Here is a 26,398-nt window from a genome sequence, read left to right on the forward strand (position 1 = left end):
AGCAGAGTCTCCAGCTCTACCAGATCCAAACCTTCGTACATTATCACTCTTGGAAACACCCACAGCCTACCTACCCAGTAACGTTCTACAATCCAAAATAGCCAATAAATCAGAAAATTCCAAGACCAGTGACACACGCCATCCGTGATTTCTGTTGCGGGGTCCAGCTCACAGTCTTGGCCCCATTCTAGTACAAACTATTGTATTAGTTGCCACCAATTAGTCATCAGAGATGTCTTGCACTGTATAGCAACGAATCTCACTGATACCGAATTGGGATATTAGCACTAGTCAAGGATTCTTATAAAACCAAGGGATCTGGCTTCATATCGACACGCGTCATAGAATCACCTCCTAGACAGTCACAACTCATACAGCACTCGCAATCGACGCGTCACTGGCTCATTACTGGCAACATTCTTCTATTTGCCATCTTCAATCCTGTTACTTCCAGCAGGCAAAGTAACGATATCTAAACGCGTCCCGTTCTACCCCATTATGGTTGCTAGAACCCGTTCCAGGGCCAACGGTGCCGTGGTTGAAACTATCAAGATTGAGTCGAGCGAACTGGTGGCAAAAGTCAAGAAAACATCCGCTCCCAGGGCCAAGAAGAAGGCAGTCTCCAAGCCGTACATCGAGGACGTATTGGGTCATATCGTCATCCCAGAGGACCACAGTCTTCCCCAGAGCTTTGTGGACTTCCACACTCCCGAATTTGTCAAGGGGATTCAGCACATCGTAGCCATTGACCCCTCGCTCTACCCGGTTATCGTGCACAAGAACTTCACCCATTTCCAGCGTCAATCAGTACCACAGTTGAGTGACGAGGACCTCATAGTTTCGTACTGGTACTCGCTAATCACAGGAGTATTGGCACAGCAAGTTAGTGGGGCGTCAGCCAAGGCAGTGGAGCTCAAGTTCAGGGCTCTTTTTGGAGACCTCAAGATCAACGCCCACAATACCTTGAAGCTCACCTACGACCAGTTGAAGTCGGCTGGGTTTTCGAGCCAGAAACTCAACTACACCCTCCACATCAGCCAGGTGTTCGATGACCCCACTTCGAACCTTGTCAAAACGCAGTTCTACGACGAGAGTCTGTTGGAGGAGATTGTCGAGGAATTGGTCAAGTTGAAGGGAATCGGAATGTGGTCAGCCAAGATGTTTGCGTTGTTCACACTCCGTGATCTCGACGTTTTTACCTACGATGATTTGGGAGTTGCCAGAGGGGTGGCTCGATACTTGGGCAGACGGCCCCAGCTTCTCAAGGAAATCAAGACGCACGTACATTCTAGCGAAGAGTTGAGGGCATTATTAAAGAAGAGATCCAAGTTCGAGAAGAAGGATTCCCGTCGCGACTGGGTTCCACTTCACGATGAGTACGTCAAGCAGGTGGGGTTGCGGTTCAGCCCCTACCAGTCGCCGTGGATGCTTGTTTTGTGGCGATTGGGGTCTACCAATATCGAGATCCTAGAGAATTCCAGTGTACGAAGCGAGGCCAGCTCCTAGTACAAGCCACACCAAATAGGGACTGATGCTCGTGGTGGCTGCTGCGTTGTTGGGAGAATTTTCTCCGTCTTCTCCTCCGATATCGATGATCTTGTTGCCGTTGTTCTGGCGGTCTTTGATTTTGTCGAGCTCCTTCTCGATTTCGTCGAAGCCATAGTCCAAGTCTGCCGTGGCCAAGAACTCCAAATCCTCGGCTCGGAACCCTTTCTCGGTGGTGAGGTACTCAATGAGCTGGTTTACGTCGAGAGTATCAGGGGCGTAGCGGTCGGAATCCACGGCAAATCCAGTCCACTTGGGACCAGAAGTGGAGGAAGAGTGATTGGATGCAAAGGCAAGGTAGCCCGCAAGCCATGAGTCCGACGGGCCCTCCCAGGAGGACTGGCTTGGGTGCTCTCTCTGTTTGTGGACATCAGATGGGGGCACGGAGATGATGCGCCGAACGTGAGTTGTGCGGAAGTGACTGGGGTTCGTAACAGCGGAGGGGCTTTCTACAGCCCCCAGCACCACCGACATTGAGTAGAGTAGTAGTATCAACAACGAGCGGGACATGGCTGTAGCGGTAGAGGGTCCTCCTCTACCACAAATTTCGCACCCATTGCAGGGTACAAACAGGGCCGGTAGCGACACGACCGGTCGCAGCCCGTCCCCAAACGGGCAGGGTTCTTGCCGAAGTGGCCAGTTTTAGGGTGGGCACAACCAACGGGCGGGTGCTGGCGTCACCGCTTACGCACCCGAACCGTCACCAGCATGGATGCCGCGGGTCGCCCTGAGCACAGCCGAGCCAGCAATGCGTTACAGGCCCAAGATTGCCAGTGTTATCGTCACCTCCGGCCTCGTGGTGAAAAGTCCGTCGGAAGCGTCCGGAATTGGCAGATCCGTCGGTGTGCCAGAATCCGCCAGAAACCCATCAATGCGCTGCGGTCAAAACGGCTGCCTAGCGTGGCACCACTGGGCCAGCACCGCGCTAATCCCAGCACGCATCGCGCCCAATGGGGCCTGACGGACGCTGCGGATGGACCAGTGCCTCCACGCTCTGCCGGCTCTGACGACTACCGAAGACTGGTGGCGTACTGGCACCAGCTGGCACTCACTACCCCTAGCACTCGCTAGTACTCCCCTAGTACTCCCCCTACCTCTCCCTAGCGCTTCCCCTACCTCCCTATCTCTCCCTAGCACCACCACACACGGTGCACCTTCCGTACCTGCGTTCCCGCACTCTGTACTAGCCTGCCCACCACCACTCGTAGTTGCGCCCTGTGGTGTCTCAAACTGCACAACAAAACAAGAAATCACTCCCCCTACCACTCGCTTCCCAAAGCACCCACACCTGCCTAGCGTCCGTGTATCCCACCCCCGACCCCCGTCTGGCCTCCACGACCTCATCGGCACTCTCCGTGGCTTTTTCACCCCATTTTGAACTCGGCTACTGGCTTCGCTTCTCACCTGTTTGGCATACCCGCTCGAAACACTTCGAAAGCTTCAAAACCAGCCGTCTTCTCGAATTCCACCACTTCCGCCAGGCCTTGCTCGTCCGTGGTGCTCTCTCGTTTCCTTAACAACGATAACAGGCTCTAGCCTCGTATAGAAACATCCTCCACTGCCATGTCTGACAAGCCCCTGGGCACCTTCGCCTCGTCGAGGAAGAACTCGCTCACCTCGCTATCGACGCTCAACACTTCAGCCAGCGCTGCTCCCTCCACCCACGGCTCCGCCAGATCCCTTTCTACCGACAACCTCCTCTCGCTCGACGACAAGTTCATCAAGAAGTCTATCAAAAAGGTCCCCAGCAACGTCCAGCCTGCGGCGTCGCCCATCCTCGCGTCCACAGACGGGTTCCACAAGACTAACGGGGGCACCTACTACTTCCCCAACGGTGAAATATTCAGACCCAGACTCACTCCGTTGAAGAGAAACAGACCATCTAAGGTGACCCCATCCCCCCAGCTGAACTCGCGAGCAAACTCGTTGAACACCCAGTCCACGGCTCCCCAGCACCAGCTCCAATCGTTGCCTGTGGCATCCTCGTCTGCATCGTCGCACTCGTCGTATTCCTTGAGTTCCAATTCGGCCTCTCAAGATTCAGTTATCCCCAGAAACTCCTCCCTTCAGTCTTTGCATACCTTGCCAAGCCCTGCCTTACCCTCGGTCAACCCTGTGACTGGTTTACAGAAGTCGAGCTCCTACAACAACATCAAACAGTTGAACAAGCAAAACTTGGTGAAAAACATCCGCTCAAACAAGTTGGACACCCCCACCAACATCTCCCTCAACTCAGGCTCCGACAGCCCATATCTGAGGTCTAACTCCATGCTTTCCAACGTGTCCTCTCCGTTCAATAGCAATTCCCGCCAGAACAGCTTGACCAACACGGTCAGCTCTTCAAGTGCCAGATACAATTACCCACAAGGAGGCTTCAACAACCACAACCAGAACCTGGCCCAGCTCCAAAAGCTTCAGTCGAATAATATCTTGAAAGCATCTGACGCAAATAGCTCTTCGACTTCTTTCAGCGAGTATGGATCTTCCGGTGCTGCATCTCCTACAAACGGATCTGATTCTAAGAACGACGATCAAGTACTCCTGCAAACGCAATCCGCAGGGTCAAATTATTCGGATGGATCAAATTCTTCTTCTTCTTCTGCATACTCAACTTCAAGTACAGCTTCGGTATCTGTCACCACAACCGACCCTTCCAGCGTCACGTCAAATGCAAACTTGAACCGTTCCATGTCAAACACCCCCACAACTTCGATCGATGATAGTAAAATGACGAACACCTTAAGTAGTGGTACCAACAACAATAGTGGGCCCTCTACTCCCGAGAAAAACATTGCGTTCAAAGATATCAAAGACATTAGGAAGCAATACGAGAGCCCCAATGCGAAGGGTTTGAACAGTATTGATGAGCCACTCGAGAATGCTCCTAAAGAGAATGTCAAAGATGAACCAACCACGGATCTCCAGGCCAATGTGCCAGTTAATGCTCCTTCAAGTGACTCGGACGACGCTGAAGACGATGGTAATTTGAGCACATTGAATGAAGTCAGCGAGGAGAATCTTTCCAAGACTACAACGAATGCTACGGAAAGTAAGACTCACCAATCCGAACCATCACCAAGCACCACCAAGGTCTATGCACCAACACTCACAATTAACAGTAAGATTCACAGTGACGATGATTTATTGTTTTCTACTCCAGTGACTTCACCCACCGGTGAACATGCCCCAACTCTCCCCAGCAGTAATTTGGCATTACACTTGGTTGGTAATCAAAATAGGAATGTGCAATCACATCCTTTGAGAATGAATCTTGATCGAACCGAAAGTGTATTACCGGATCCAACCATCGAAGATGATTCATTTGATAGACAGATGAACATTGCCGCTGTACATGTCAAGGAACAGCTGGGCGAGTCTACACCCAAGAAGGACAGAAGCCACGATAAATCCTTCCACAATCCTTCTCCCAGTGTGAGCAAGCCCACAACCCCAAAGAATACCAAGTTCTTTGATTTCCATCCTGATGATAAGTTCAACAATTTCCTCAATGACGATCAAGCTGAGGTTCCTCCTAGAGGCGATCTTGTTGTTATCAGTGGCCAAAAAATTAGAAAACATGACAGGGCATCTTCTTCCATTAGTTCATTCAATTCCATTATAAATAATGAAGTTGATTCACCAATTTCGCCAAATGGCGCAACGTCTCCTCCACTCACTCCTGGCCAGTTCTCCAAAGGACAATTATCAACCCATTCACCAAGACCATCTTCACCTCTTCATAGAATTGATGCATCGGGTCCCCACTCGCCCCTTCCGGCTCCAACGCCAACTGCATTTCTTCATGGTGCTCACGATGATTTGAGACCCCCTACTGCATTCAAAGAGCATGACAATTTATCAGCACAATCATCTTTGCACTTATATTCAATTCACGAAGGCTCCAAAACCTCGATTGCTTCACAACCTCAACTACGTTCAATGCTTGATGTCGCAGGGGTTAAACCTGATGTAAAGCCTCCTAAACCTCCAACCACAAGTGTTGGCTCAAATTCGGCTGGTTCCGCTTCAGAGCCAAGATTAGACTCACCACAAAAGGTCCTTAAGTCCAAGTCCAAGTCTAAATCCATGTCAAACTTGTCTCCCCATAAACCCATTACAAATGTGTCCCCTCAAAAGCCGAAGTCAAACTTGAAATCATTCTTCAAAAAGATGTTTTCGTCTACAAAATCACCAAAGGTTTCAAGCTCAGAATACAACACTACCCAAGAAACTGACTTTGAAACTGAGGTAGACAGTAGAAGTGTCAATGTCAGTAACATATTGGATTCCAAATCAATCAAGTCGGGTTCCTACTACTCAATGACTGGATCGCACAAAGAACCAGCCACTGACCTGAAATCTCAGCATTCTTCTAATTCAAACAAATACAAAAGATCTTTCTCCTTGGGAAACTTGAAAACCTCAAAGATAAGTTCTAAGTTTGTTAGCAGAAAAGCAGCTCCAGAGCCTATACCAAAACCTCTGCCAGAGCCACTTAGACTTACCCCAAGACCTGATTCGGTATTTATGGAGCCGGTATTAACTAAGTTACCTAGTATCGAAAGAGAAGACAGCATGTTTGACGAGATGATGTTAACATTTGATGAGAAACTCACCGAAAGTGAGCAGATGCTAGACACCCCTCTTCCTCAGAATATCCTTACTTCTCGCCCCTCAGTTAAGGATCCATTTTTGAAGGATGATGAGTTGACAAGTGCTCAAATTAAGGATCAGCAACTCAGGGATGGACTTGCAGACGACGAAGCCATTGTATCTGTGGATTCCAATCCAAGGTTTTCCAGACAAGGAAGACCTATGTCTGAAGAAGTTTACATTGATGATAATATTCGGTTCTTACAAAAAGAATTCAACTGGTCTAATATTGACGATAGTGACTTGAGCACAATCGACGAAACTTCCGATATTCTCCCTGTGTCTTATCTGATACCCGCTCCTACCGGGGATGGACCTATCGTGGTTACTAATGACCAATTGAATCTAATTTTCAGCAACCTCTCAGACTTTCAGCGGAGAAATCTTCCTGGACATTTGAAATACATCAAACAATTTAAGGACTATAAGTTCGTTGAGATCGCAGTCAAGAACTTCGAGGATCTTGAAAACACTGAAAGGACAACCGAGTTGGAATCTCCATCTTCCTCGATTCTCAAGAGAGGCGGTGAGGCAAGATCAGGCAAGAAGGTAATCTTTTCGCATAAGATATCCATCAATGAAACATTTGCACCCGATATGTACAAGCGTTACAATAAGTCGGTGACCCAGTACACGTTGACGGAATCTCACGAGATCAACAACATCAAGAACGAATTGAACAACTACAAATGCAACGAGATGTTAGTGCACGAAAATTCCCAAAACAACACTCATTTCTTTTATTAGTCAATATATTCTTAGAGTCGTCCTAGTGTAATTTTCGATTATTTTATGAGTGCCGTCAAGTAGTAATTTAGAGCCATACCAAAGTGATTCTTGTATCTCTCAAGGTTGGGGAGTTACTATTCTCATTCGGGAATTTTTAGTTGGTGCATTATTCAATAGAGTATGATACGTTATTATTCAATGGAAGATGCATACTATTTTAAATTGGGTGGTTTACTTCTCAGGTATTATATAGGCTAACAGATATAGCAATAGTCCTTACATTCATTCTGGCCCCACAACCACTGTCTAGCAGGTGGAGTATTGTGGGTAGATGATCCGATGGAGGCCTTTGGGGTGCTCTAACTTCCCCTGTAGGTGGTATAGCTATGGTTGGACAACAACAACGGAATGTGGTAGTGAGCATCTGGAGGATTCTTCACTTGAAAGATGATGTCGACGAACGGGAAGAACGTTCTGGAGGCAAGTGCCAATGGCTCGCTGGCACCCAAAGTGTGGAAGTACTTACCAGTAAGAAACTTCACCTTGTAGATACCTGGCTTCAAGTCAGCCCACTGGACCTCACTCCCCGAGCCAGTAACTCCTAAGTAGTTCTTATCATCGGTAGAGAGGTTGGGATCAAGTACCCACTTTTTGATGCGGCCATCCTGGTCGGTTCTGTTCATGGCAAATGGCTTGCCTTGGCCAATTTCATACGCCGATTCGTCCTCGGGGTTGTCAATCAATGGCGCGATGTGGTAGATCTGGCAGGTGACTCCAGAAGCAGGCTTGCCTCTGGAGGTATCTAGGATGTGGCAGGTGATGGGATCAACGGACATTGTCGTTTGGAAGGAGATAGTATCTGCGATTATATATGGCTTATCAGCGACTCGGACATCTCCGGGCGCGACTACAATATTAGTATTATGGTATAGTCGCCTATCGTGCAGTGCACTGAAGGTGGTGTTGAGTATTTAGTGGTAGGTTGCCGAACTTCTCTAGGCGGCATGAATTAACGAGTTCTCAAAGTGTTCGAAATGAGGTTGGTTCGTCCATTTTGTCTGCACTTTATTTAGAGGATCACAAGCTCTTTAGCAACTGATGTCTGTGAATAGCTCCACTGGGTAAGCTTGAGGTCGTACTTCCAATGAGCTCGCTCGTGCCACACGTCAGTGGTAATGTAGTCCACAATGGCATTGATATACTTGAGGTCTATGTCTCCTGAGACTAGACCTCTACTCTTGACTGTGGCCAAGTAGTTCGAAACGTCCAAGATCTTGGTCTCTCTATCCCTTAGCATACTGTTTTTGATGACTTCACAGCATTGCTTGAGATGGCCGTACAATGCATTGAGGTTCTTGGAGCGCACCCTCTGGCTCCTGGTAATGCTGATCAACTTGGCAGTTGTTAATCCATGTCTGATCCTGTGGAAAAGAATTTCCTTCTGCTCATGGAACAGTTTCGTGTAGATGGGATCGGACGCTCCTATATCGGCGAATGCCCGGTATGATTTGACGAGGATTTCGAGCAAGTTGGATATGTGTGGATCGCCGTAGATGTGCGATAGTTGGAACGTCTGGAAATCGTGTCGTATGATCCATTTGATGAATTCAATGGATATTTGAAACTGGGTGACTATTTGCAACGGTACTTCTTTGACATGGACAATTTCGACGTCCGAGTCCGAAGCGACATCATGAACCTCATGAGACATGCGAGACAGATTTCCTTCGGTACGAAAGAGAATCAAGCTATCGTCTCTCGCAAGCTGTGGAACTTCGTGTATGTTGAACTTCAAGTTTTCCTTGGCCTCTCGTCTCTTTTGGTCTCTGTAGTCGAACCTAGTCACAATCAGGCCGGGACTAGTTCCCCGGATGGGCTGGACGACCCAGGGCCGTTTGAGGACTCGGTCTCTGTAATCTAGTCGTTCTTTCCATTGCGTGATTTCGAGGTCGAGGTACGTAGTCTTGGTGGTGTTTTCTAGACATCTAAGTGCCTGGGCCGTTATTTCATGCTGGTTCTTGTACATCAGAGTGGTACCGACCACCTCCAATATCTTGTCATCTACCGAGTTGTAATCTAGTCTGGGGTAGGCGAGGCCAGCAGCACGTACCTTTATGGTGATCTTCAGATCAATCCCGGAGCAGTCGTCCAACTCCAACATAAACAACAGGTCCTTGGTGGTGTTGTCAAATGCAAAGATCTCCCTCTTGGAGATCACCCGTCCGAACACCCGAACTGTTTTTATGGGGTGGTTATTGATCATGACGATGTCACGGCACACAGATGGCCCATAGATGGCGGACAAGTTCCTGCTGTGGACAATATCACTGATGAAGACTGGCACCGTGTGTTCGAAGGTGGAGGAGATGTGGAACAACCCGGGGTGGTAGTACTCTGTGGCGCCATGTCGTACCACGATATGGCTCTCTCCTTGAGCTAGGTCGACCATGGGTCATATGCTTGGGGAAATGATACTGGGAAGCAATGCTAGCGCCACTGATCCTGGGTGGTGATGCAGACTAGTGTGGTGCTATGGGTGTCACTAGTGGTGTTGTGGTTGTGGTGTCGCTAGTGGTGGTGTTGTGGTAGTTACTAGCGTGGTGATACAGTAGTTACTAGTAGTTCTATGTGATGTTGTGGGTGGAACTCACTGGTCGATAACAAGAGTTCTGGCCTATTCTGTCGCAGAAATCGAATACCGTCGTGAGCTTATCGATGGGCTGGCTTGGAAGGTCTTCCAGCCTGTTATTAGTTCACCTGAAGATTTCCGAAGTGCTGCGCTTTTCAAGTCCTGAGCTGTTCGACTATTGCAGTCAGTGGTGGTACTAGTGGCCAGCAGCTGATTCCACTTGTAGAGTATGTGTTGGGATTGCACCCACTGTGGTTCTTTTGTAGCGCTGAGATCATGTTTTGGTGTATTTTGATAAACGCGTGGGGTCACCACCAGGAGGATTACAGGCTGGGCTTTTGGGGCATTTTCGTTTCTGATCTCTTACAATTATGTACCCACAAAGCTATCTTCACAGTCCAGTACTGCAATCAGGGCAGAGTAGTAGAAATTCTAGTCAAAAAGGTACGACTTCGCCTAAATTAAATAGCCACTAGTGGGTGGATTTGAACTACCAATTACTAGCCATGGCATTTTAAACTGTTTAACTTTACTTAAAGGCAAAAGTCTGAGCGGAAAATGGCAAGCTAAGTAGACGAGCCAGATGGGCAGCCGTAGAGCCGGAGTTGCAATGTGGAGAACTTCTCCATGGCGTGCTTATCTCATCTCTCATCAGAACTTTTTTCAGAACAAACTTGAAGTTTATCTCATCTCAAAAGTAGCCCCAAGGACATTTACCAAGATGGCGTTATTTCAAGTAGAAGGCTGGGACATCAAGCAGGACAAGGTGGCCCTTGGCGGCAAGAAGAAGTCCAAGAAGGAAAAGAAATTGGACAAAGCATTCAAGAACGAGGTGGATGCATTGAAGCACAAGAGACAAAGAGACGCCGATGGCGATGCTGACGAGCACGATGAGGTCGAGGAAGAGCCCAAGCGTGTCGAGAAGAGTCACAGGGGCAAAAAGTCTGCTGCAGATGCCCCTGCCAAAAAGAGAAAGGTCGAGGAAGAAGCCCCAAAGGCCCAACCGGCACCAGTGGCCCCTATGGCCACCGCCAACCTCACCCCTTTACAAAAGAAAATGATGGCCAAGCTCTCGGGATCCAGATTCAGGTGGATTAACGAGCAGTTATACACTACCACCTCCCAGGAAGCCTTGCGCTTGTTGAAAGAACAACCAGAATTGTTCGATGAGTACCACCAAGGGTTCAGATCGCAAGTCCAGTCGTGGCCTGAAAATCCCGTGGATGTGTTCGTTGAACAGATCAAGACCAGAGCTACCACCAAGGCGGTTAATGCTCCAGGTGGCTTGCCGGGCTTACCTAACAAGAAGATCGTCATTGCCGATATGGGGTGCGGAGAAGCCCAGTTGGCCTTGGATGTGAACAAGATGGTGCAACAATACAACAAAACCGCCAAGAAGACTAAGCAAAAGAGAAATGCTGGTCCAAAATCGTTGGACGTGGAGGTACACAGTTTTGACTTGAAGAAGCACAATGACAGAATTACGGTGGCTGACATCAAGAACGTCCCATTGCCAGATGGTTCGTGTACGGTCGTCATTTTCTGCTTGGCGTTGATGGGCACCAACTTCATCGATTTCATCAACGAAGCCTACAGGTTGTTGACGCCAAGAGGAGAATTGTGGATCGCTGAGATCAAATCCAGATTTGCCGAATCTGCCAGCGCTAAGTCAATCAAACCAGAGGATGTCGGAGCCGATTTTGTTGAGAAATTAAAGCTCTGCGGATTTTTCCACAAAAAGACCGACAACGATAATAAAATGTTCACTAGATTCGAATTTTTCAAGCCTCCTGCCGATATTTTGGCTGAAAGAAACGCCAAATTAGAGAGACGTAAAAAATTTGTTGAACAGGAGACAGAGAAGGAGGAGTTGGAGAAAAAACGCGCTGAGAGACCCGAAGGTGAATGGTTGCTCAAACCATGTATCTATAAGAGAAGATAGGCAACCCGCTTAGGTTTCGCTTGCTTATTTCGCCCAGACAATCAACCCGAGCCAAATAGCTATGTTGGTCATGTGCCTTGAACAACAATACAGGAGCCTCATTTCTCCTTCGGTAGAAAAATCGAATAACTTAGGCTATCCAGACGTTGGGAGATAATATTACCAGACAATCTTACGTCCACCTGTAGCTATTCCTTATTTTAATGACAATACACGGTTTTTAGGATCTTATTATTTTTTGGAGTAGAAAATAAACCTCCTTTCATGTAGCCAACAATTAATGTCTTCCGTGGATTGCCTGTTTGACTTGTACCTAGTCCTATTTGGGAAAAATCGGGGCTGCAATCTCCTAACTTCGGTCGCACAAAAGAGACACCTTACTGCCAGCCTGTGAGTATATGCAAGATTATCGTAAAATTGGTCACGTGATGTGTCTTTTCTGGGGGTATTGAACCAGCCATGCACCACCTGCGCTTGCACTATGCCCGAAAAGGGTTGAAAAAGGAAGGTACGCCAGCTCCAGATGGTTGTTAATTCAACTTTATCTACTGTAGAGTGGATTTCGAAGGACCTCCTCATATATAAGGATCCTTTTCCACAAATGGCTTGCCCCACATTAACTAGTATTCTTTTGAGTGTCAACACATACCTTCCAGTAACTCCATACCTTGAAAGGCCTAAGCTATTAACTATCAACCTCAGAAGCTTGAACAACTGAACCTTATCTTACCATGGGTGACTTTTACGAACCTACCTTGTTGTTTAGAAACAACGCTATCCGGCGGTACAGTCCTCAACTCTCTCCAATAGCCAGTGTGGAGAGTTTACCATACACCAATAATTGTTCGTCATGGCTCTTGAATCCAAACAACAGCAAAGATAACCAAGTCCTCAATCAATCTTGTTCACTTGACCGTTTGAATATTAAATCCAACTATTGGAAGATTCCTGATAATAACCTAAACTTGACTTCCATGAGTATTAACAATCAAGAATCCAATCCCACTTTAGCAATTTCTAGTGCAAACAGTGAGGCAAATTTGTTCATTTATGAGCTAGACTTGATTGACAACTACTTGACCCACCATAATACAATTTCTTTGCCCAATATTCATAGTATGAAATGGTTACCCTCTAATCCAAGGTATTTGGTGACAGGCAATAGCAAGGGATATGCACATCTTATATCTGTACCTTCAGTTCGTGACAACTTGGAGGATGAAGATGCATCTGCAGAAATCTGCAAACGTTTCAACCACAAAAAGCATTTAAGAAACAAGACTGAAGATGAGAAGAACGCAAGTATCTCCAAATTGAACTTCCTAAACTCCGATCTGTTGCTTTCATTATACTCAAATCACTTGTTTCACTGGGATATTCGTAGTACGGAATCTCAAAGCAAGCCAAGTCCACTTTCAATTTCAACTATTGCCGGTATTTACAACTTCGATCCTGTTAGTAAAAGCTCGAACAACGTGGGAATCTGTGGTAGGTTTGGAGTATCATTGTTTGACTTGAGACAGCCTCGCTTTAACATGCCCAAGTCAGTTGCCAATGAAGCTAACAGAAAAAAATTGGGTGCAAATCTTATCAAGTGGAATCCTAACGACGAAAATGTATTTGCATCATCGCATGGTGACGGTGTGGTAAGGTTGTGGGATATCAGAAAACAAGAAAGCTTCACCAGTTTGAATGGTCATCAAGATAAAGTCACTAGCATAGAATGGAATAACGGGGATATCTTCACGGGGAGTAGGGACGGAAATATCATCCACTGGGATCTCACTAACGATATGCCAAATAACACCCAATCCTCGCCTTTGGAATGCGGGCTCAAGGAAGGCTTGGATAGTGTACATTTCAATCCAAGGGCGAACTCTTTAGAAGACACTATCAATCAAAGACAGTGTGGTACAGTTTTGCCTGCCTCCAACACTAACATTATCAGCATGTGTTCTGTCCAGTGCAGCAGCGATCCTGAGGATCTCAAGGTGCTCTCCATCGATGGAAGCTCATTCTTTGGAGTCCACTCCAAGATCTATAACGCAGTCAGCGTTAACATTAACTCCGAGAAGTTGTACTATAGCGAGGAGGATATACAATTGCTCCTTGCAAGCAAGGAGAACTCCAACGCCACCTTGGTAGACCCTGAGGCCGAAAGCTTGCACGAGACCAAGCCGTTGATCATACGACGCAACACTGTGCATGCCAAGGAGATGCCTAACACCGTGGGCAAGCTCGTGGACAATGTGTCCTGCGAGACTCTCTTTGACGATGATCCCGCTCCTTCTATTGCTGATTCGCCGGCCAGCAACGAGTTTCACTTCACACCGGTCCACGCCAACAACTCAGTGTACTCTGTGGACTCGCAGCCAGTTGACTCGTCACCCGAGACTGATGTCGGCTTGTTTAACGACTCCATGGACACGTTATCCACTCACACTGTCAACACCGAGCATGACATGGAGATCCACACTTTGGAAAAGAACAGACACTCTTCGTTCTCGTTCCACCTGCAAGAGTTTGCCCACAAGAGGGACCCCTCGTTCACGCCCTTGGCGCTTGAAGACCTCGACTTTCTTCGCTTCGACAGCCTTAGCTTCCACAGCTAAACTAATAATGGTGATAGCCACCTTCCATAGCTAGCATAGACAATGATGACATGACGTACAGTAGGTTTTATAGGTAGCGGAGGCCACTGGTCGTTGGTGAAATGTAGTATTCCATCTTGGCTGCTAATTTTGGTTCCTCCATATGCTGGTGATTTTCTTTTACTGCTTGGGACTGCCGGAACTGTGTCTGAATACACTCGTTTCAGGATATATATGTCTCGATTTAGGAAACACCACTTCGTTCCAGCTTCAGGTTGATTGCATTTGGGATATTCCATTTTGTCCAGCAATTGCGGTTCTCCCAAGTGCTGTGAGTATTTTCCTATACTTTTCAGTATGGATAAGAGTAGCTGATCCTCCTGGCTGTGAACTTTTTCTAGCATGTGCCCAATTCATGATCAGAACTAGGCCTGGATAAGAGAAGAAAAGTGGGTGAGAAGTGGAGAACAGGATACGAGGTAGTGGAGTTCATTGCAAAGGGAGCGACAGTGTTGAAGTGTCCCCTTCCATATTTGCTCAGCCATGAGATCCAAACGAGAAGAGTCGCTGTCCATCCGACTCTGCTTCAACCGTCGAGCCTTCAGAAGCAACGAAAGAGTGATAGCCTGCGTTGTCTAACTCACTCATTCTGGCGATGGCTTTTGCAGCCTATTCAGGTTTTTCGCCCGGGCACAAGTCCTGCGAGCTTTAGTCACTAATTACCAATTACCACGATAGTCCCACCAGAGACTCGTCTGATGACCATGGCTGGCACCTGGCACAAGATGGCAGTGCCATAGGAGTGTCTATGGCGTGTTGATGACCCTGTATCGGCTGAATCGGCTGAATCGCCGCGCATGGAGTGTACTGTCGGCGCCTTGCCTGGGTGTGAAAGGCCACCGAGACCGCCTCGCGAAACTCCATCTGCCCGTCGTCCTAACCCCTAGCCGCACCTCCCTGCGAGCCGTCAGTGTCGCTAGCCCCTATTGCCTACCATCGCACTCTCAGTAGCACCCGNCCTCCCCCAGGAGCCCGGTAGTCTACCCGCCACCTTCCGCCAGGCCCTAGCCCCCTTGTCCTGCCAGCCTGGTCCCATCCTCCGCCAGCGGTGAGGCTTACAGCCCCCTCCTGCACCTGGCCCTGGGTCTGAAAATCACAGCAAATCAACGTCGCATTCCACCAGTCCCAGCTCAGAAGTGTGAACCATCCCCAAGCCGCCTCTACGCCCAGCCTCCGTTGCCAAACCTGTTCCAGCACCGACTGTCAGCCTAGCCCATCACGCACATCTGCCCCTCTAGATTCTTTTAGATCGACCACCACCTCATCAACACACCAAAAGGGCCACGCTTGACGTAATCCACCATCCACACTTAGGGGAGAGTTTGTGTATATCTAGACACACCCTACACTGACGTCTCTTCCTGCATCCATCAAGCACCCGTGACTAGATCCCGGTGTTGAATTGTTCCAGCACCGCTAAACTACCCGCTCCCAAATTAGTCATCACCTCACGACAACATGGCCAGAACTTCCACTATCAGTGTCAAGGTCGTGGCTGCAGAGTCCCTTCACAAGAGAGACGTCTTCCGCCAGCCAGATCCGTTTGCAGTGATCACTGTTGATGGTTCCCAGACCAAAACGACAAAGACCGCCAAGAAGACTTTGAATCCTTACTGGAACGAGACATTCAACTTCAACTCCTTGGAGGACTCGATACTCGTGATCCAGGTCTTCGACCAAAAGAAGTTCAAGAAGAAGGACCAGGGTTTCTTGGGTGTGGTCAACGTTCGTATTGGCGATGTCATCGACACCTCCTTGCCCACCTCTGAAGAGACCATAACAAGAGACTTGAAGAAATCAAACGAAAACTTGGCTGTGAGTGGTAAGATCATCGTGGTCATCTCACACAACTCCAATGACTCGGCATCTGCTGCTGCCCCAGCCTCGTCGTCTAGACCTAGCATCCCTCAACTGAATGGTGCTGCCCCACCTGCAGCTCCTTCTGGTGATGCTCCTGAGGCCCTGTCCACCTCCCAGCCCGCAGGTGCAACGGCAAACAAGCCTTATTCCTCTTTTGAAGATCAATATGGTAGATTGCCCCCAGGTTGGGAACGTAGAACTGACAACTTCGGAAGAACTTACTATGTCGATCACAACTCCAAAACAACCACTTGGCAAAGACCAACACTTGAGCAATCGGAACTGGAAAGAGGCCAACAAAGACAAACTGCCACGGAAGCCGAAAGAAGACAGCACCGTGGAAGAACATTGCCCGGTGAGACTCCACAATCTCCAGACCTTCCATCCGCTACAAGCGCAACTAGTGGAAATGTGACTGTTAATGCCACTGGTGCTAATGCTCCAGTGAGCCCTGCGGCCGCTGTCTCGATGGCAGCTTCTGGTGCAACCACCAGTGGATTGGGTGAATTACCTTCCGGATGGGAGCAAAGATTCACCAATGAAGGAAGACCATATTTCGTTGATCACAACACAAGAACTACTACCTGGGTCGATCCAAGGAGACAGCAATACATCCGTACCTTTGGACCAAACACCACGATTCAACAACAACCAGTTAGTCAATTAGGCCCATTGCCATCTGGATGGGAAATGAGATTAACCAATACAGCAAGAGTTTATTTTGTTGATCACAACACCAAGACCACAACCTGGGATGATCCAAGATTGCCTTCATCTTTGGACCAAAACGTACCACAATACAAGCGTGATTTCAGAAGAAAGGTGATCTACTTTAGATCTCAACCTGCCCTTCGTATTTTGCCAGGTCAATGCCACATTAAGGTGAGAAGAGATCATATCTTCGAAGATTCGTACCAGGAAATCATGAGACAAACTCCAGAAGATTTGAAGAAGAGATTGATGATCAAGTTCGATGGAGAAGAAGGTTTGGATTACGGTGGTGTTTCAAGAGAATTTTTCTTCTTATTGTCGCATGATATGTTTAATCCATTCTACTGTCTTTTCGAATACTCGTCGCATGATAACTACACCTTGCAAATCAATCCAAACTCTGGTATTAATCCTGAACACTTGAGTTACTTCAAGTTCATCGGAAGAGTTGTTGGTTTGGGTGTTTTCCACAGAAGATTCTTGGATGCATTCTTTGTGGGAGCATTGTACAAGATGATGTTGCACAAGAAGGTTGTCTTGCAAGATATGGAAGGTGTTGATGCCGAATTCTACAGATCCTTGAAGTGGATTTGTGACAACGATATCACAGATATATTAGATTTAACTTTCAGTGCAGAAGATGAAAGATTCGGTGAGATTGTTGAAGTTGATTTGAAGCCAGGTGGAAGAGATATAGAAGTGACCGAAGAGAACAAGCATGAATACGTCGAGTTAATCTCCGAATGGAAGATTTCCAAGAGAGTCGAAGAACAGTTCAAGGCATTCATTGATGGATTCAATGAATTGATTCCTCAAGAGTTGGTCAATGTGTTCGATGAGAGAGAATTGGAATTGTTGATTGGTGGTTTGGCCGAGATTGATGTTGAGGATTGGAAGAAACATACCGATTACAGAGGATACCAAGAAAGCGATCAAGTCATACAATGGTTCTGGAAGATTATCAAGGAATGGGACTCCGAGCAGAAGGCTAGATTGTTGCAATTCACCACTGGTACCTCCAGAATCCCTGTCAACGGTTTCAAGGATTTGCAAGGTTCCGATGGTCCTAGAAGATTCACCATCGAAAAGGCCGGTGAAGCCAACCAATTACCAAAATCCCACACCTGTTTCAACAGAGTCGACTTGCCACCATACATTGACTACGACAGTTTGAAGCAAAAATTGACCTTGGCCGTAGAGGAAACCGTTGGTTTCGGTCAAGAGTAAGCATCTCCAGGCATGCCCATAGTTATCCATTTACCTGCTTCTTATTGCCCGACTGCAACAGCTCCCGTAGTAGAACTGTTGTTGCTCTTTCTTTTTTTACCAGTTCTCCTTTTGCTTACTTTTAATACTTAATCCACGTATGCCTATGGGTCTCCAGTAGTCGTGTAGAATTTGCCTAGATTGTTGCAAGATCTCCACACCCACAAGTGGGGAAGTCTCGACCACCATATGTGCGCTGGTCACCCTCCAGGGGCTTAGTTGCTTTTCAGTGGTGGCCCCATCGAATTGCTTTTCGATGGACCACCTTATCGTGGGGACCACTTACGTAACATGCACTCCCCTCCGATCCTCCTGGTGCTATTATTCCCCGCGATTATGCGGTCATTTGCAGTAGCTTCAGTAGGAGCCACTCCTACCAGGCTATTATTAAGCGTTCTCCACTCTAGTCCAAAAGGTGAAAAGTGTGAAAAGTGTATAAAAGGAGTGACATGTAGCCGTAGTCAGTTACATTATCGTAGCGATTCTGATAAACCAGGTCTCTTTACATTACACCTTTTACCACCAACTACCTAGCTTCAACTTCCATATCGTCCCACACTATGCCTGATTTGTTTGACAATTTCTTTGGCAAGATCAACACCAAGCTCAACGGTGGCAAGACAAACACCCACTACGGTGCCTCCTCCCAGGTGAATACCGGCAAGTTCTACAGCTACCACACCAACGGAACCAATAACAACTACTGGCTTCCTCGCAAGGACATGGGAGGCAAACCCACAGACACAAGTCCTGCCAAGGTGTCTGTGGTTCACGAGGACACAGCCATCAAGCCCCGGATGAACAGTATGGCATCGATGTCGTCGGAGTCTGAAGACGGAGGCAGGTCCCGGTTCAATAGCGTCTCGTCTGAGTCCGAGAAGTGAGGTTTCTCAAGTACATAGCAATACATTCATGTCTATTAAAGTGTAGCCGAAACTTCCTGGCCTAGGAAAACTATCATGGGGTACCAATTCTGTAATTCGCATCAGCATCTCGCAACACTTTCATGTAGAGTAAGTGTATATTGAGCTATGGCCATTTCATCTAATAGCAATACCCATGCGAATCAGACCAGTCATCTATAGAGCAAATCTATTGGAGTAAATTTGGCCGAGAGAAGTAAAGTAGAGGCTGTTGACAAGCACTTAAGAAATTATTACCAGTTTGACAGTATCAAAGTACTCCAACAAACCCTCATACCTCCTAGCTGCAAGATTCTCCAACACCAGTACTTCATTCGTTGAAGTAATCATAATCAAGCTCATTTAAGTGTGGTGTGTTCTATTCTTGGCCCTCAGGATAGCCTGCTATCGTAGCCCTGAAGGATCTGGTTCATGAACTCCACATCTTCATCAGCAATGCGAAGATCAGTAAGGTCAGTATTATCTGTCAATCCGTAGAGTTGATCGTTGGTGATGTAGTTAAAGCCTCCGGTTCCATTGATGGGCTGGAATCCAAACTGGAGTTCGGGCTGCAAACTGCCATACTCCGTCTGTAGGCCACCAGCCAAAGGCACAAGTGGAACATTACTTGGCTGACCAGGAACGCTTTGAAGCTCCGGCTTGTGGTTTGCGAGACCTTGCCGTGTGGTCAATGGCATATTCTTTGACAGACCACTCCGTTCTCCATCTTGCAGCAAATTCTCCGAAACTGGCTTAATGATCTCAACGACTGGAGGTTTGAAGTTGTGACTCGTTGGATCTATGTTCACTTCCTCTTTCCTTTGATTGGATATGTTGGAAACATTTTCGAATCTCTCTAGAAGCACTATTAATGTGTCCAATCCCAACTCCTTCAACAACTCCTCTATCTCCCGTAACAAGTCTAGGATCTGGTTCAATTTGCCTTTAGCAACAAGGTTTCCTCCCATATTCATCTCATACATGATATTCATGGAGATCTCCAAGTACTCATCAAAAGCAAAGTACTTGTCTTTATCAACGCCTAGAATCAAGCAAATCAAAAAAACCAACGAGCAACTAAACAAGAAGTCCAAGTCCGTGAATCCAAACACTCTCAAGTATCTCTGCCTGTACAAGGTCATGAAAATGTTGGTGGTCAACTGGCAAGATTTGATAAGCATATGCATCAAGTTGGAGATGTTCTTGGGCATTTCGTTGAGCATGATGGGATTGAGGATTAATCTCTTGAACTTGTAGTAATTGAAGATCTTCATCCGCACAAAGTTGAGAAGCACGGGAATGCTTGATAAGTAGATGTGGTGGAGGTAGTTTAGGTGCAAGCTGCAGATCAACCGATTCGTCAGTGCGTTGTCTTTGATGATCATTGGGAGTTTGAGCTTGAGGTGATACGGGAGGTCGTTCACCCATTGAACCAATGATTCAATAATATTCAAGATCGATTGTAAGAAGTCCTTGTTATTAAATGGAAGCTTGACACAGTAGAGCTCATGCGTTATCCGATCGGATATTTTTGCTAATTCGACATAGTACTTCATGGAAGACAGGGATGAAAAGTTGTACTTCGAAATGATAGTATGCATCAATTTATCCTTTTCCATAACTGGTGATTGGGTCCCGGAGGACGGTCTCTCATTGTTGTACGTTCTGATTTCCTTTAGACTCAATAACAATGGTTGAGCAATTCTTGAACTGAAAAATTGATTCAAACAAAAAGAGCTCCACCAAATCTTATTGATGCTCCGTGTAGATTTTTCGCTAACAACAGGAGATCTTAAATGTTTTTCTTTGTGCAAATTCAACGAGATACACAATTGCAAAGCATTAAGAGTAAAAAGCACGGCTGCATTTTTCTTGTCAATGATTCTGAGGTATAATGAAGACAATCCAAACATTTCTATTATTTCAAAAGATCTCCCCAACGGCTGACTGCAAAAAGTAATTAATGAAAAGGATGAGGGCATATACTTGATGACCACCCGAAAATAGTCAGAACCAGGTAGAGATGGCCATTTCTTCGCGGTATTCTCAATATGTTCGTTATTTACATTTGGTTTTTTAATCCCCACGTATGAATCGGTGCCATAGATTTCTCCCAACGCCAAAATTGTCACCATCTTTAGCAAGAAAAATCGTTTTCCTTCGTCTTCGAAGTCAACTAAATCCATTCTCAACTGCTGTTGTGGTGAGCTGAAGTCAAAATACTCCAGGCCCTTTCTGATGAACTCATCAGGGTCAACAATAAGGTAGCCTGCGTTAATGAAAGTGACAACGTTGTCAAAGAGCTCGAGAAATTTGAGATAGTTCAAGGGTTCGAGGATCTCACGAACCTCATCCGAATTCAACAAGTTTTCCACCCGGAACAACCCATCATACGTTGTTTCCTCGTTAAACGAACTGAAGTTTGGACTTATGATGATTTCTTCACTGCTTTTCGATGGATCCGAACTGGAAATCTTGAACTGCTTCAAGTTCCAGCAGATTAACTCCGACGACGCAGACCCAAGCCATATGGATAGGTTTAATCGGTCAATGGTGTCTGACGAAGTCTGAGGGGGTGGATCGTATGGCTCTTTATCGTGTTGTGGTGGGCTGCCTCCGACAGACGACTCTGAATTCAAGCTCAACAAGTGTACAGCAGAGCTTCCGCTGGGAGACTTCGCCATCTCTAGTTCTCGCTCGAGCTCCTCAATTCTGTCCTGGTATACCTGGATTTCCGAGTCTAGCACCTTGATGACCCTTGGCTTCTTGTAGAAAACACACTCATGGCCCCCTGAGATACATGTAGAGCATGGGATGGACCCCGAACACTTCGTTTTGCGCCGTCGACATCTGACACACGCCAATTTGGTACGCCCAGTGTCAAATTTCGACTCATCGTCATCGTGGCCGGAGTTTTCACTCCGGATTATGTCACGTTTCTTTGGTTCGGGGATGGGGGAGTCTTTTGGCCGACGTTTAGAGTTGTTCATAGTTAAAAGTCTGGGAAAATGTCAAAGCTGCCTTCCATTGTCGTCGATCCAATCTCTTGCTCGTGGGTCTGTTTAGATGGAGGCAGTGATGTTAAATCCGATGCCGCACCACATTGTGGAGCAAAAACGACTATGATCACATCCAGGACTACATTTGAACTAAAGGTAAGATTAACCGTTCTAGATTAACCGTTCTCGGTCATTACCTGTCTGTACGATAATTACTATTGAGAAGTACTATTGTATCCAGCGTTAGCTAAGAAAATACTAGAGGCGAAGTTGCATACACCACTACCCCAGAATAAGAAGCGCAATTAGATGGGGAAAGTATTGGCGTTAAGAGGCTAATCCTACAATCTAACATAGGTTAGAAACAACTTCTCATACTATATTTGAATCGGCTTATCGAGGTATTGTATAAGGCATAGCATCTAGATCACTCTAGTAGCTTTAGCTCCTGGCAAAATTTATAGATCCTTTAGGTTTATTTTGTAGGCTATGCGAGGCAGGAAAAATTATACTGATTGAATTAATAATCAACAGCGGATTTCTCCTCGTATCCGAATTTAATTAAACCAAACATGCAAGGAACCTAGTAATAAAAAAATGCTCTTATCTCTTGCGCATTAATCCACAATTAATTTTTGAACTACTCATAATAAGTACTTTGGAAAGCAAGAAAAATTCTCTGCCGGGATTCAATCTGTAGGGGAAAGAATCAGTAGAGAACTGAGCCATATATCAGGGAATATAAAAAGATTAGTTAAGGTGGTAGAGCAGATTGCAGATGAAGTATATACGGAGACTGGCTCGAACTTGACCCGAAGAGCCCAATTTATTATGAGACATGATACATTTCTCGTGATAAAATAATAATAGAACCGTGAACAAAAGAATATCATACCAGGAACCTGATGCCATGGTGTAGCTCAGCATATCCAGAAAAGACCGATCATGATGTTACTATGCTGGAACAGCACTCATATACAACAGAAAATCCGGGATAGACAAGATCTATTCTTGCGCCTCTCGTTGAAACTCGAGGTATCGGAATGGAGATCGCCATCGTCCCGCACAGGTATCATGCCACTCTGTTGGTGGTTCCCGTTACGGTATGCTTGGGGTCCGTTGTAAGGGTTAAATTGGCCCCCTGCATCTTGAGGAATGGAGTTGTAGTTGCCAATGGAGAGTGATTTAGATCTAGTTTTCTTCACGTTCTTTTGATATTGTACAAGTTTGGAGCTCGAGGAGTTTCTATTATTTGACGACTGTGGATTTTGGAAAGGTGAATGCTGAGCTTGCTGTCGCTGTTGTCGTTGTTGGGGTGGATGTGGGTTACCATAACCATGTAAGTTGGCCTTCTTGTTTAATGCAGCATCCCACCCTCTTCCATTATTCAAATCCATCCAGTCATAATGAGCATCTTCCTCGAGGCCAATCGAAGACATCGCTTTATCCATAAGACCTATCAAGTAATTGTAATCGGGAGTTTCGTCAAACTTCAAGTTTCGAACGTACGTCAAATATTGAGCAAACTGAATGGGGTAACCATAGCAAAGATCATTGATAGATGTGGTTTGTTTCTTCAATCCTATCTTCTCGTACTTTTGTTTGTTGGTTGGAGCCTTTAAACCTTGCCATGGCAATGCACCCCGCAAAAAGTACATAAAAACATGCCCCAAACTTTCAAGATCATCTCTTCTCAGCTGCTCGGTTCCCAAGTGGGTGTTAATAGACATGTAACGAGCAGTTCCACTTAGAGCTTTTTTGTCCCTGTATGGAATATGAACTTTCGATTTAGGATCACGGTATTGCTTAGCCATTCCAAAATCAACCACATAAATTTGATTTGCTTCGGGAGTACCAGGTTTTCCGATTAAAAAATTGTCTGGTTTGATGTCTCTATAGATAAGATTGTGTTCATGTATCTCCTCGACCCGCGAGATCATTTGTTTAGCCACCTGAATCACTGTTTTCACTGAAAACTTCCGATTGCACCAGTCAAACAAATCTTCTAATGACGGTCCTAGCAAGTCGATAATTAAAATATTATGTACACCTTCCTGGCCAAAGAAGTATGCCTTGGGAATCCCCTTGCTGTTGTTGAGAATCCGATATGACCGATACTCGTCTCTCAATTGGGGAGCATCGCATTTACGCGGTTCGAACTTGATTGCAACTTGCTGGTTGTTGAAGATATTGATTCCTTCGAAGATGATACCAAACGAACCCTCCCCGATCTTTTTTCCCACTTTGTAGTGAACACCAACTATGTTTGCTGAGCTACTAGCCATGGCATGCACTTTCTAATGGTTATCAGAGACTCACGCTTGTAGTACAGCAAATGCTTATGCTTCCAACCTTCTGGAATGACTTGAAGTGGCTTGAGTGGCTTGTTTCAAAACTGGTGTCTTAATTGTGTATTTGACCACTAACCGGAACGACGTTGCTGTCTTCGTTTCGCTTGGCTGTGTAGGGATGGCTTCGAATTCTCTGGATGCTATGATAATTGTGATACCCTGTCAGCTGTTTAGGTACGCTGCTATAGCCTGTCAACCTTCTATCGTTATCAGTTGAACCTTGTCTAGGCAGTTTTCGGTTACTAGTTTTCTCCTCTCCTCCTCAGTTGTTTTTTTTTCTCGCACGCTTAATCTACAGAATTTCAAAATGACAACCAGAATTGACTTCAGTTGCCTACAGTTGTGAGTGATATAAATTTGTGATGACGACTATAGCCAATTCCACGGAAACTGAAGTTCCCAGACTGCCATCATCAAGTGTTCAAGATGAAAAAATAACGGAAAATCTGCCATGTGTATTTTTTGAGGTCAATTCCACAGTATTGGCATTTCATGGTCCATTGATATACGAGGCCAAGGTCCTCAAAACGCACAAGGCGAACGAGGACTGGATCATAAATGCAGAGGGAAAGCACGAAAGCTTTGGTGACAACCCCAAATTCAATGTTGATGACTTCCTGGATAAAGATTCCTTTTTCTTGCACTATCAAGGTTGGAAGAGCAAGTGGGATGAGTGGGTCACCACGGAAAGGGTGCTCGAAAACAATGAAGATAATAGATACAAAAAAACAGAGTTGGAGCAACTCACCAAAAGGAAACGGAAAAAGCCTTCCACTCCGTCGTTGGACGGGAAAAAACGGGACTCTCTCGACAAACTTGACAAGGGACCACCTTCCAAAAAGGCCAAGCTCACGGGCGGTAAATCATCAGACCCAACTCCAAACATTCAGCTTGAATTTAATAACCAACTCAAGTATATACTAGTGGATGATTGGGAGTTCATAACGAAAGACAAGAAGATAATAGATTTGCCTAGCAAGTATCCAATCTCGAAAATATTGACCGACTACTACGAGTTCAGAAAGGCCAAACTCGCTACCAAGGACCAGTTGGACATATTGGACGAGATAATACAGGGACTTGAGCTCTACTTCAACAAGTCGTTGAGTTTGATGTTACTATACAAATACGAGAACTTGCAATACTTAAATTTGATCAAAAACGGTCAAGTTTCCAGTGAGAAGAAACAAAGCGAAGTGTACGGAATAGAGCATCTATTGAGACTATTGATATCTTTCCCGGGACTTTTGAGTCAGACAACCATGGACGGGGTTAGCATATCGGTACTTGTCAACGAGTTGACTGAGTTACTAAAGTTTTTGACGAAAAACATCCCTGAGTATGTCAATCAATATGTTAATGCCAGTCCTCAATACGACAGTTTGGCCAGGGCCTGAGGAGTTATTGGAGTGAAGTGAAATTTAGTTCTACACTGTTAAAAAAGGTAGTCATTTATTCATAAAACATCGTAAAAACATTACACATAAGAACGTAACAAAACAAAAAGCAAACATGTCACACTACTCTATGAGTGGAAGAGATTTATAGTGGACGTCAACTAGAGGATTTTCATTATTGCATGAAATTTCCAATTCTAATTTCCAATGTCTATCGTAGAGGTCTTCCTCCTCCTTCGAAAAGCCATGGTCAGAGGTGTCATTGAACTTCCAGACAATCTTGTCTGGAGTCTCAATAGTGTCAATCTTTTCCATGTTCAATTCGTAACCACAGCATCTTTCCAAATCCTTCAATAAGTGGTTTTTTACGTGGTGCTGCAATTGTCTTCTAAACTTACGGGAGTTCTTGTTCATGGTTGGCTTGATTTTGTCCAAGTTATCGTGGCACTCCTTCATGATAAATGGTGGATAGTACGAGAGATGGGCATGGTAGTAATCAAACTCGTTGTCCCAGGTTTCATCCCTGATGAAGCTCTCGAAGCTAGTCAACTCATCGAACTCCCTGATTGGTGGAGGGATGAGCATCTTTTTCATCTTCACCGACCCGTCGGAATCACTAGTCTCAATGGAGGTGATCGACGATGAGCGAGACTTGGGGATAGGCTGCAAATGTTCCAAGGTCTGGCAGTTATCCAAATCCAAGGGAATGGACATCTTTCTGTTCTTTTTGGTCATGATGACAGCGAGTTATAGAGTATAGATT

At 46.0% G+C, this 26,398-nt stretch overlaps 13 protein-coding genes across 13 annotated transcripts; 7 read left to right on the forward strand and 6 right to left on the reverse strand.

The window, feature by feature from the left end:
* Positions 1-498: 498 nt before the first annotated feature.
* Positions 499-1,506, forward strand: CANTADRAFT_47797 (DNA-3-methyladenine glycosylase II; the record flags this gene model as incomplete). Its single annotated transcript, XM_020209507.1, has 1 exon — positions 499-1,506. One exon carries the CDS (start codon positions 499-501, stop codon positions 1,504-1,506), a length of 1,008 nt encoding a protein of 335 aa, XP_020066269.1.
* A 461-nt stretch (positions 1,507-1,967) lies between these two features.
* CANTADRAFT_191104 (uncharacterized protein) lies at positions 1,968-2,999 on the reverse strand. Its single transcript, XM_020206413.1, has one exon. The coding sequence runs from the start codon at positions 2,887-2,889 to the stop codon at positions 2,428-2,430; it is 462 nt and encodes a 153-aa protein (XP_020066270.1). The 5' UTR covers positions 2,890-2,999; the 3' UTR covers positions 1,968-2,427.
* CANTADRAFT_191105 (uncharacterized protein) lies at positions 3,000-7,116 on the forward strand. The gene has a single exon (XM_020206414.1). It carries the CDS (start codon positions 3,109-3,111, stop codon positions 6,943-6,945), a length of 3,837 nt encoding a protein of 1,278 aa, XP_020066271.1. The 5' UTR covers positions 3,000-3,108; the 3' UTR covers positions 6,946-7,116.
* A 170-nt stretch (positions 7,117-7,286) lies between these two features.
* On the reverse strand, positions 7,287-7,763 carry CANTADRAFT_20688 (uncharacterized protein; the record flags this gene model as incomplete). Its single annotated transcript, XM_020206606.1, has 1 exon — positions 7,287-7,763. One exon carries the CDS (start codon positions 7,761-7,763, stop codon positions 7,287-7,289), a length of 477 nt encoding a protein of 158 aa, XP_020066272.1.
* A 233-nt stretch (positions 7,764-7,996) lies between these two features.
* STN1 (Stn1p) lies at positions 7,997-9,376 on the reverse strand (the record flags this gene model as incomplete). The annotated part of the gene is made up of 1 exon (XM_020209910.1): positions 7,997-9,376. One exon carries the CDS (start codon positions 9,374-9,376, stop codon positions 7,997-7,999), a length of 1,380 nt encoding a protein of 459 aa, XP_020066273.1.
* Positions 9,377-10,235: 859 nt separating this feature from the next.
* RRP8 (25S rRNA (adenine645-N1)-methyltransferase) lies at positions 10,236-11,725 on the forward strand. The gene has a single exon (XM_020207404.1). It carries the CDS (start codon positions 10,278-10,280, stop codon positions 11,496-11,498), a length of 1,221 nt encoding a protein of 406 aa, XP_020066274.1. The 5' UTR covers positions 10,236-10,277; the 3' UTR covers positions 11,499-11,725.
* A 504-nt stretch (positions 11,726-12,229) lies between these two features.
* Positions 12,230-13,693, forward strand: DSE1 (Dse1p; the record flags this gene model as incomplete). Its single annotated transcript, XM_020208611.1, has 1 exon — positions 12,230-13,693. A coding segment is annotated over one exon (1,464 nt), but the record flags the coding sequence as incomplete, so codon positions are not given.
* A 1,419-nt stretch (positions 13,694-15,112) lies between these two features.
* Positions 15,113-18,009, forward strand: RSP5 (NEDD4 family E3 ubiquitin-protein ligase). Its single transcript, XM_020207405.1, has one exon. It carries the CDS (start codon positions 15,608-15,610, stop codon positions 17,945-17,947), a length of 2,340 nt encoding a protein of 779 aa, XP_020066276.1. The 5' UTR covers positions 15,113-15,607; the 3' UTR covers positions 17,948-18,009.
* Positions 18,010-18,546: 537 nt separating this feature from the next.
* On the forward strand, positions 18,547-18,870 carry CANTADRAFT_5121 (uncharacterized protein; the record flags this gene model as incomplete). Its single annotated transcript, XM_020209915.1, has 1 exon — positions 18,547-18,870. The coding sequence occupies one exon, from the start codon at positions 18,547-18,549 to the stop codon at positions 18,868-18,870; it is 324 nt and encodes a 107-aa protein (XP_020066277.1).
* A 416-nt stretch (positions 18,871-19,286) lies between these two features.
* CANTADRAFT_36133 (Zn(II)2Cys6 transcription factor) lies at positions 19,287-21,761 on the reverse strand (the record flags this gene model as incomplete). The annotated part of the gene is made up of 4 exons (XM_020208666.1): positions 19,287-19,464; positions 19,789-20,921; positions 20,955-21,455; positions 21,543-21,761. Coding segments are annotated over 4 exons (2,031 nt in total), but the record flags the coding sequence as incomplete, so codon positions are not given.
* Positions 21,762-22,858: 1,097 nt separating this feature from the next.
* CANTADRAFT_48439 (casein kinase) lies at positions 22,859-24,172 on the reverse strand (the record flags this gene model as incomplete). The annotated part of the gene is made up of 1 exon (XM_020209582.1): positions 22,859-24,172. The coding sequence occupies one exon, from the start codon at positions 24,170-24,172 to the stop codon at positions 22,859-22,861; it is 1,314 nt and encodes a 437-aa protein (XP_020066279.1).
* Positions 24,173-24,600: 428 nt separating this feature from the next.
* On the forward strand, positions 24,601-25,635 carry EAF3 (Eaf3p; the record flags this gene model as incomplete). The annotated part of the gene is made up of 1 exon (XM_020209918.1): positions 24,601-25,635. One exon carries the CDS (start codon positions 24,601-24,603, stop codon positions 25,633-25,635), a length of 1,035 nt encoding a protein of 344 aa, XP_020066280.1.
* A 123-nt stretch (positions 25,636-25,758) lies between these two features.
* UCF1 (Ucf1p) lies at positions 25,759-26,370 on the reverse strand (the record flags this gene model as incomplete). Its single annotated transcript, XM_020206607.1, has 1 exon — positions 25,759-26,370. The coding sequence occupies one exon, from the start codon at positions 26,368-26,370 to the stop codon at positions 25,759-25,761; it is 612 nt and encodes a 203-aa protein (XP_020066281.1).
* Positions 26,371-26,398: the final 28 nt, after the last annotated feature.

Source organism: Suhomyces tanzawaensis (assembly GCF_001661415.1).
Source record: "Suhomyces tanzawaensis NRRL Y-17324 unplaced genomic scaffold CANTAscaffold_2, whole genome shotgun sequence".
Classification (NCBI taxonomy): Eukaryota; Fungi; Ascomycota; class Pichiomycetes; order Serinales; family Debaryomycetaceae; genus Suhomyces; species Suhomyces tanzawaensis.

What these genes read in the sequence shown, in the direction of transcription:
- CANTADRAFT_191105 (XM_020206414.1), top strand. Translation starts at nt 3,109, where the DNA reads ATGTCTGACAAGCCCCTGGGCACCTTCGCCTCGTCGAGGAAGAACTCG.
- RSP5 (XM_020207405.1), top strand. Translation starts at nt 15,608, where the DNA reads ATGGCCAGAACTTCCACTATCAGTGTCAAGGTCGTGGCTGCAGAGTCC.
- RRP8 (XM_020207404.1), top strand. Translation starts at nt 10,278, where the DNA reads ATGGCGTTATTTCAAGTAGAAGGCTGGGACATCAAGCAGGACAAGGTG.
- CANTADRAFT_191104 (XM_020206413.1), bottom strand. Translation starts at nt 2,889, where the DNA reads ATGAGGTCGTGGAGGCCAGACGGGGGTCGGGGGTGGGATACACGGACG.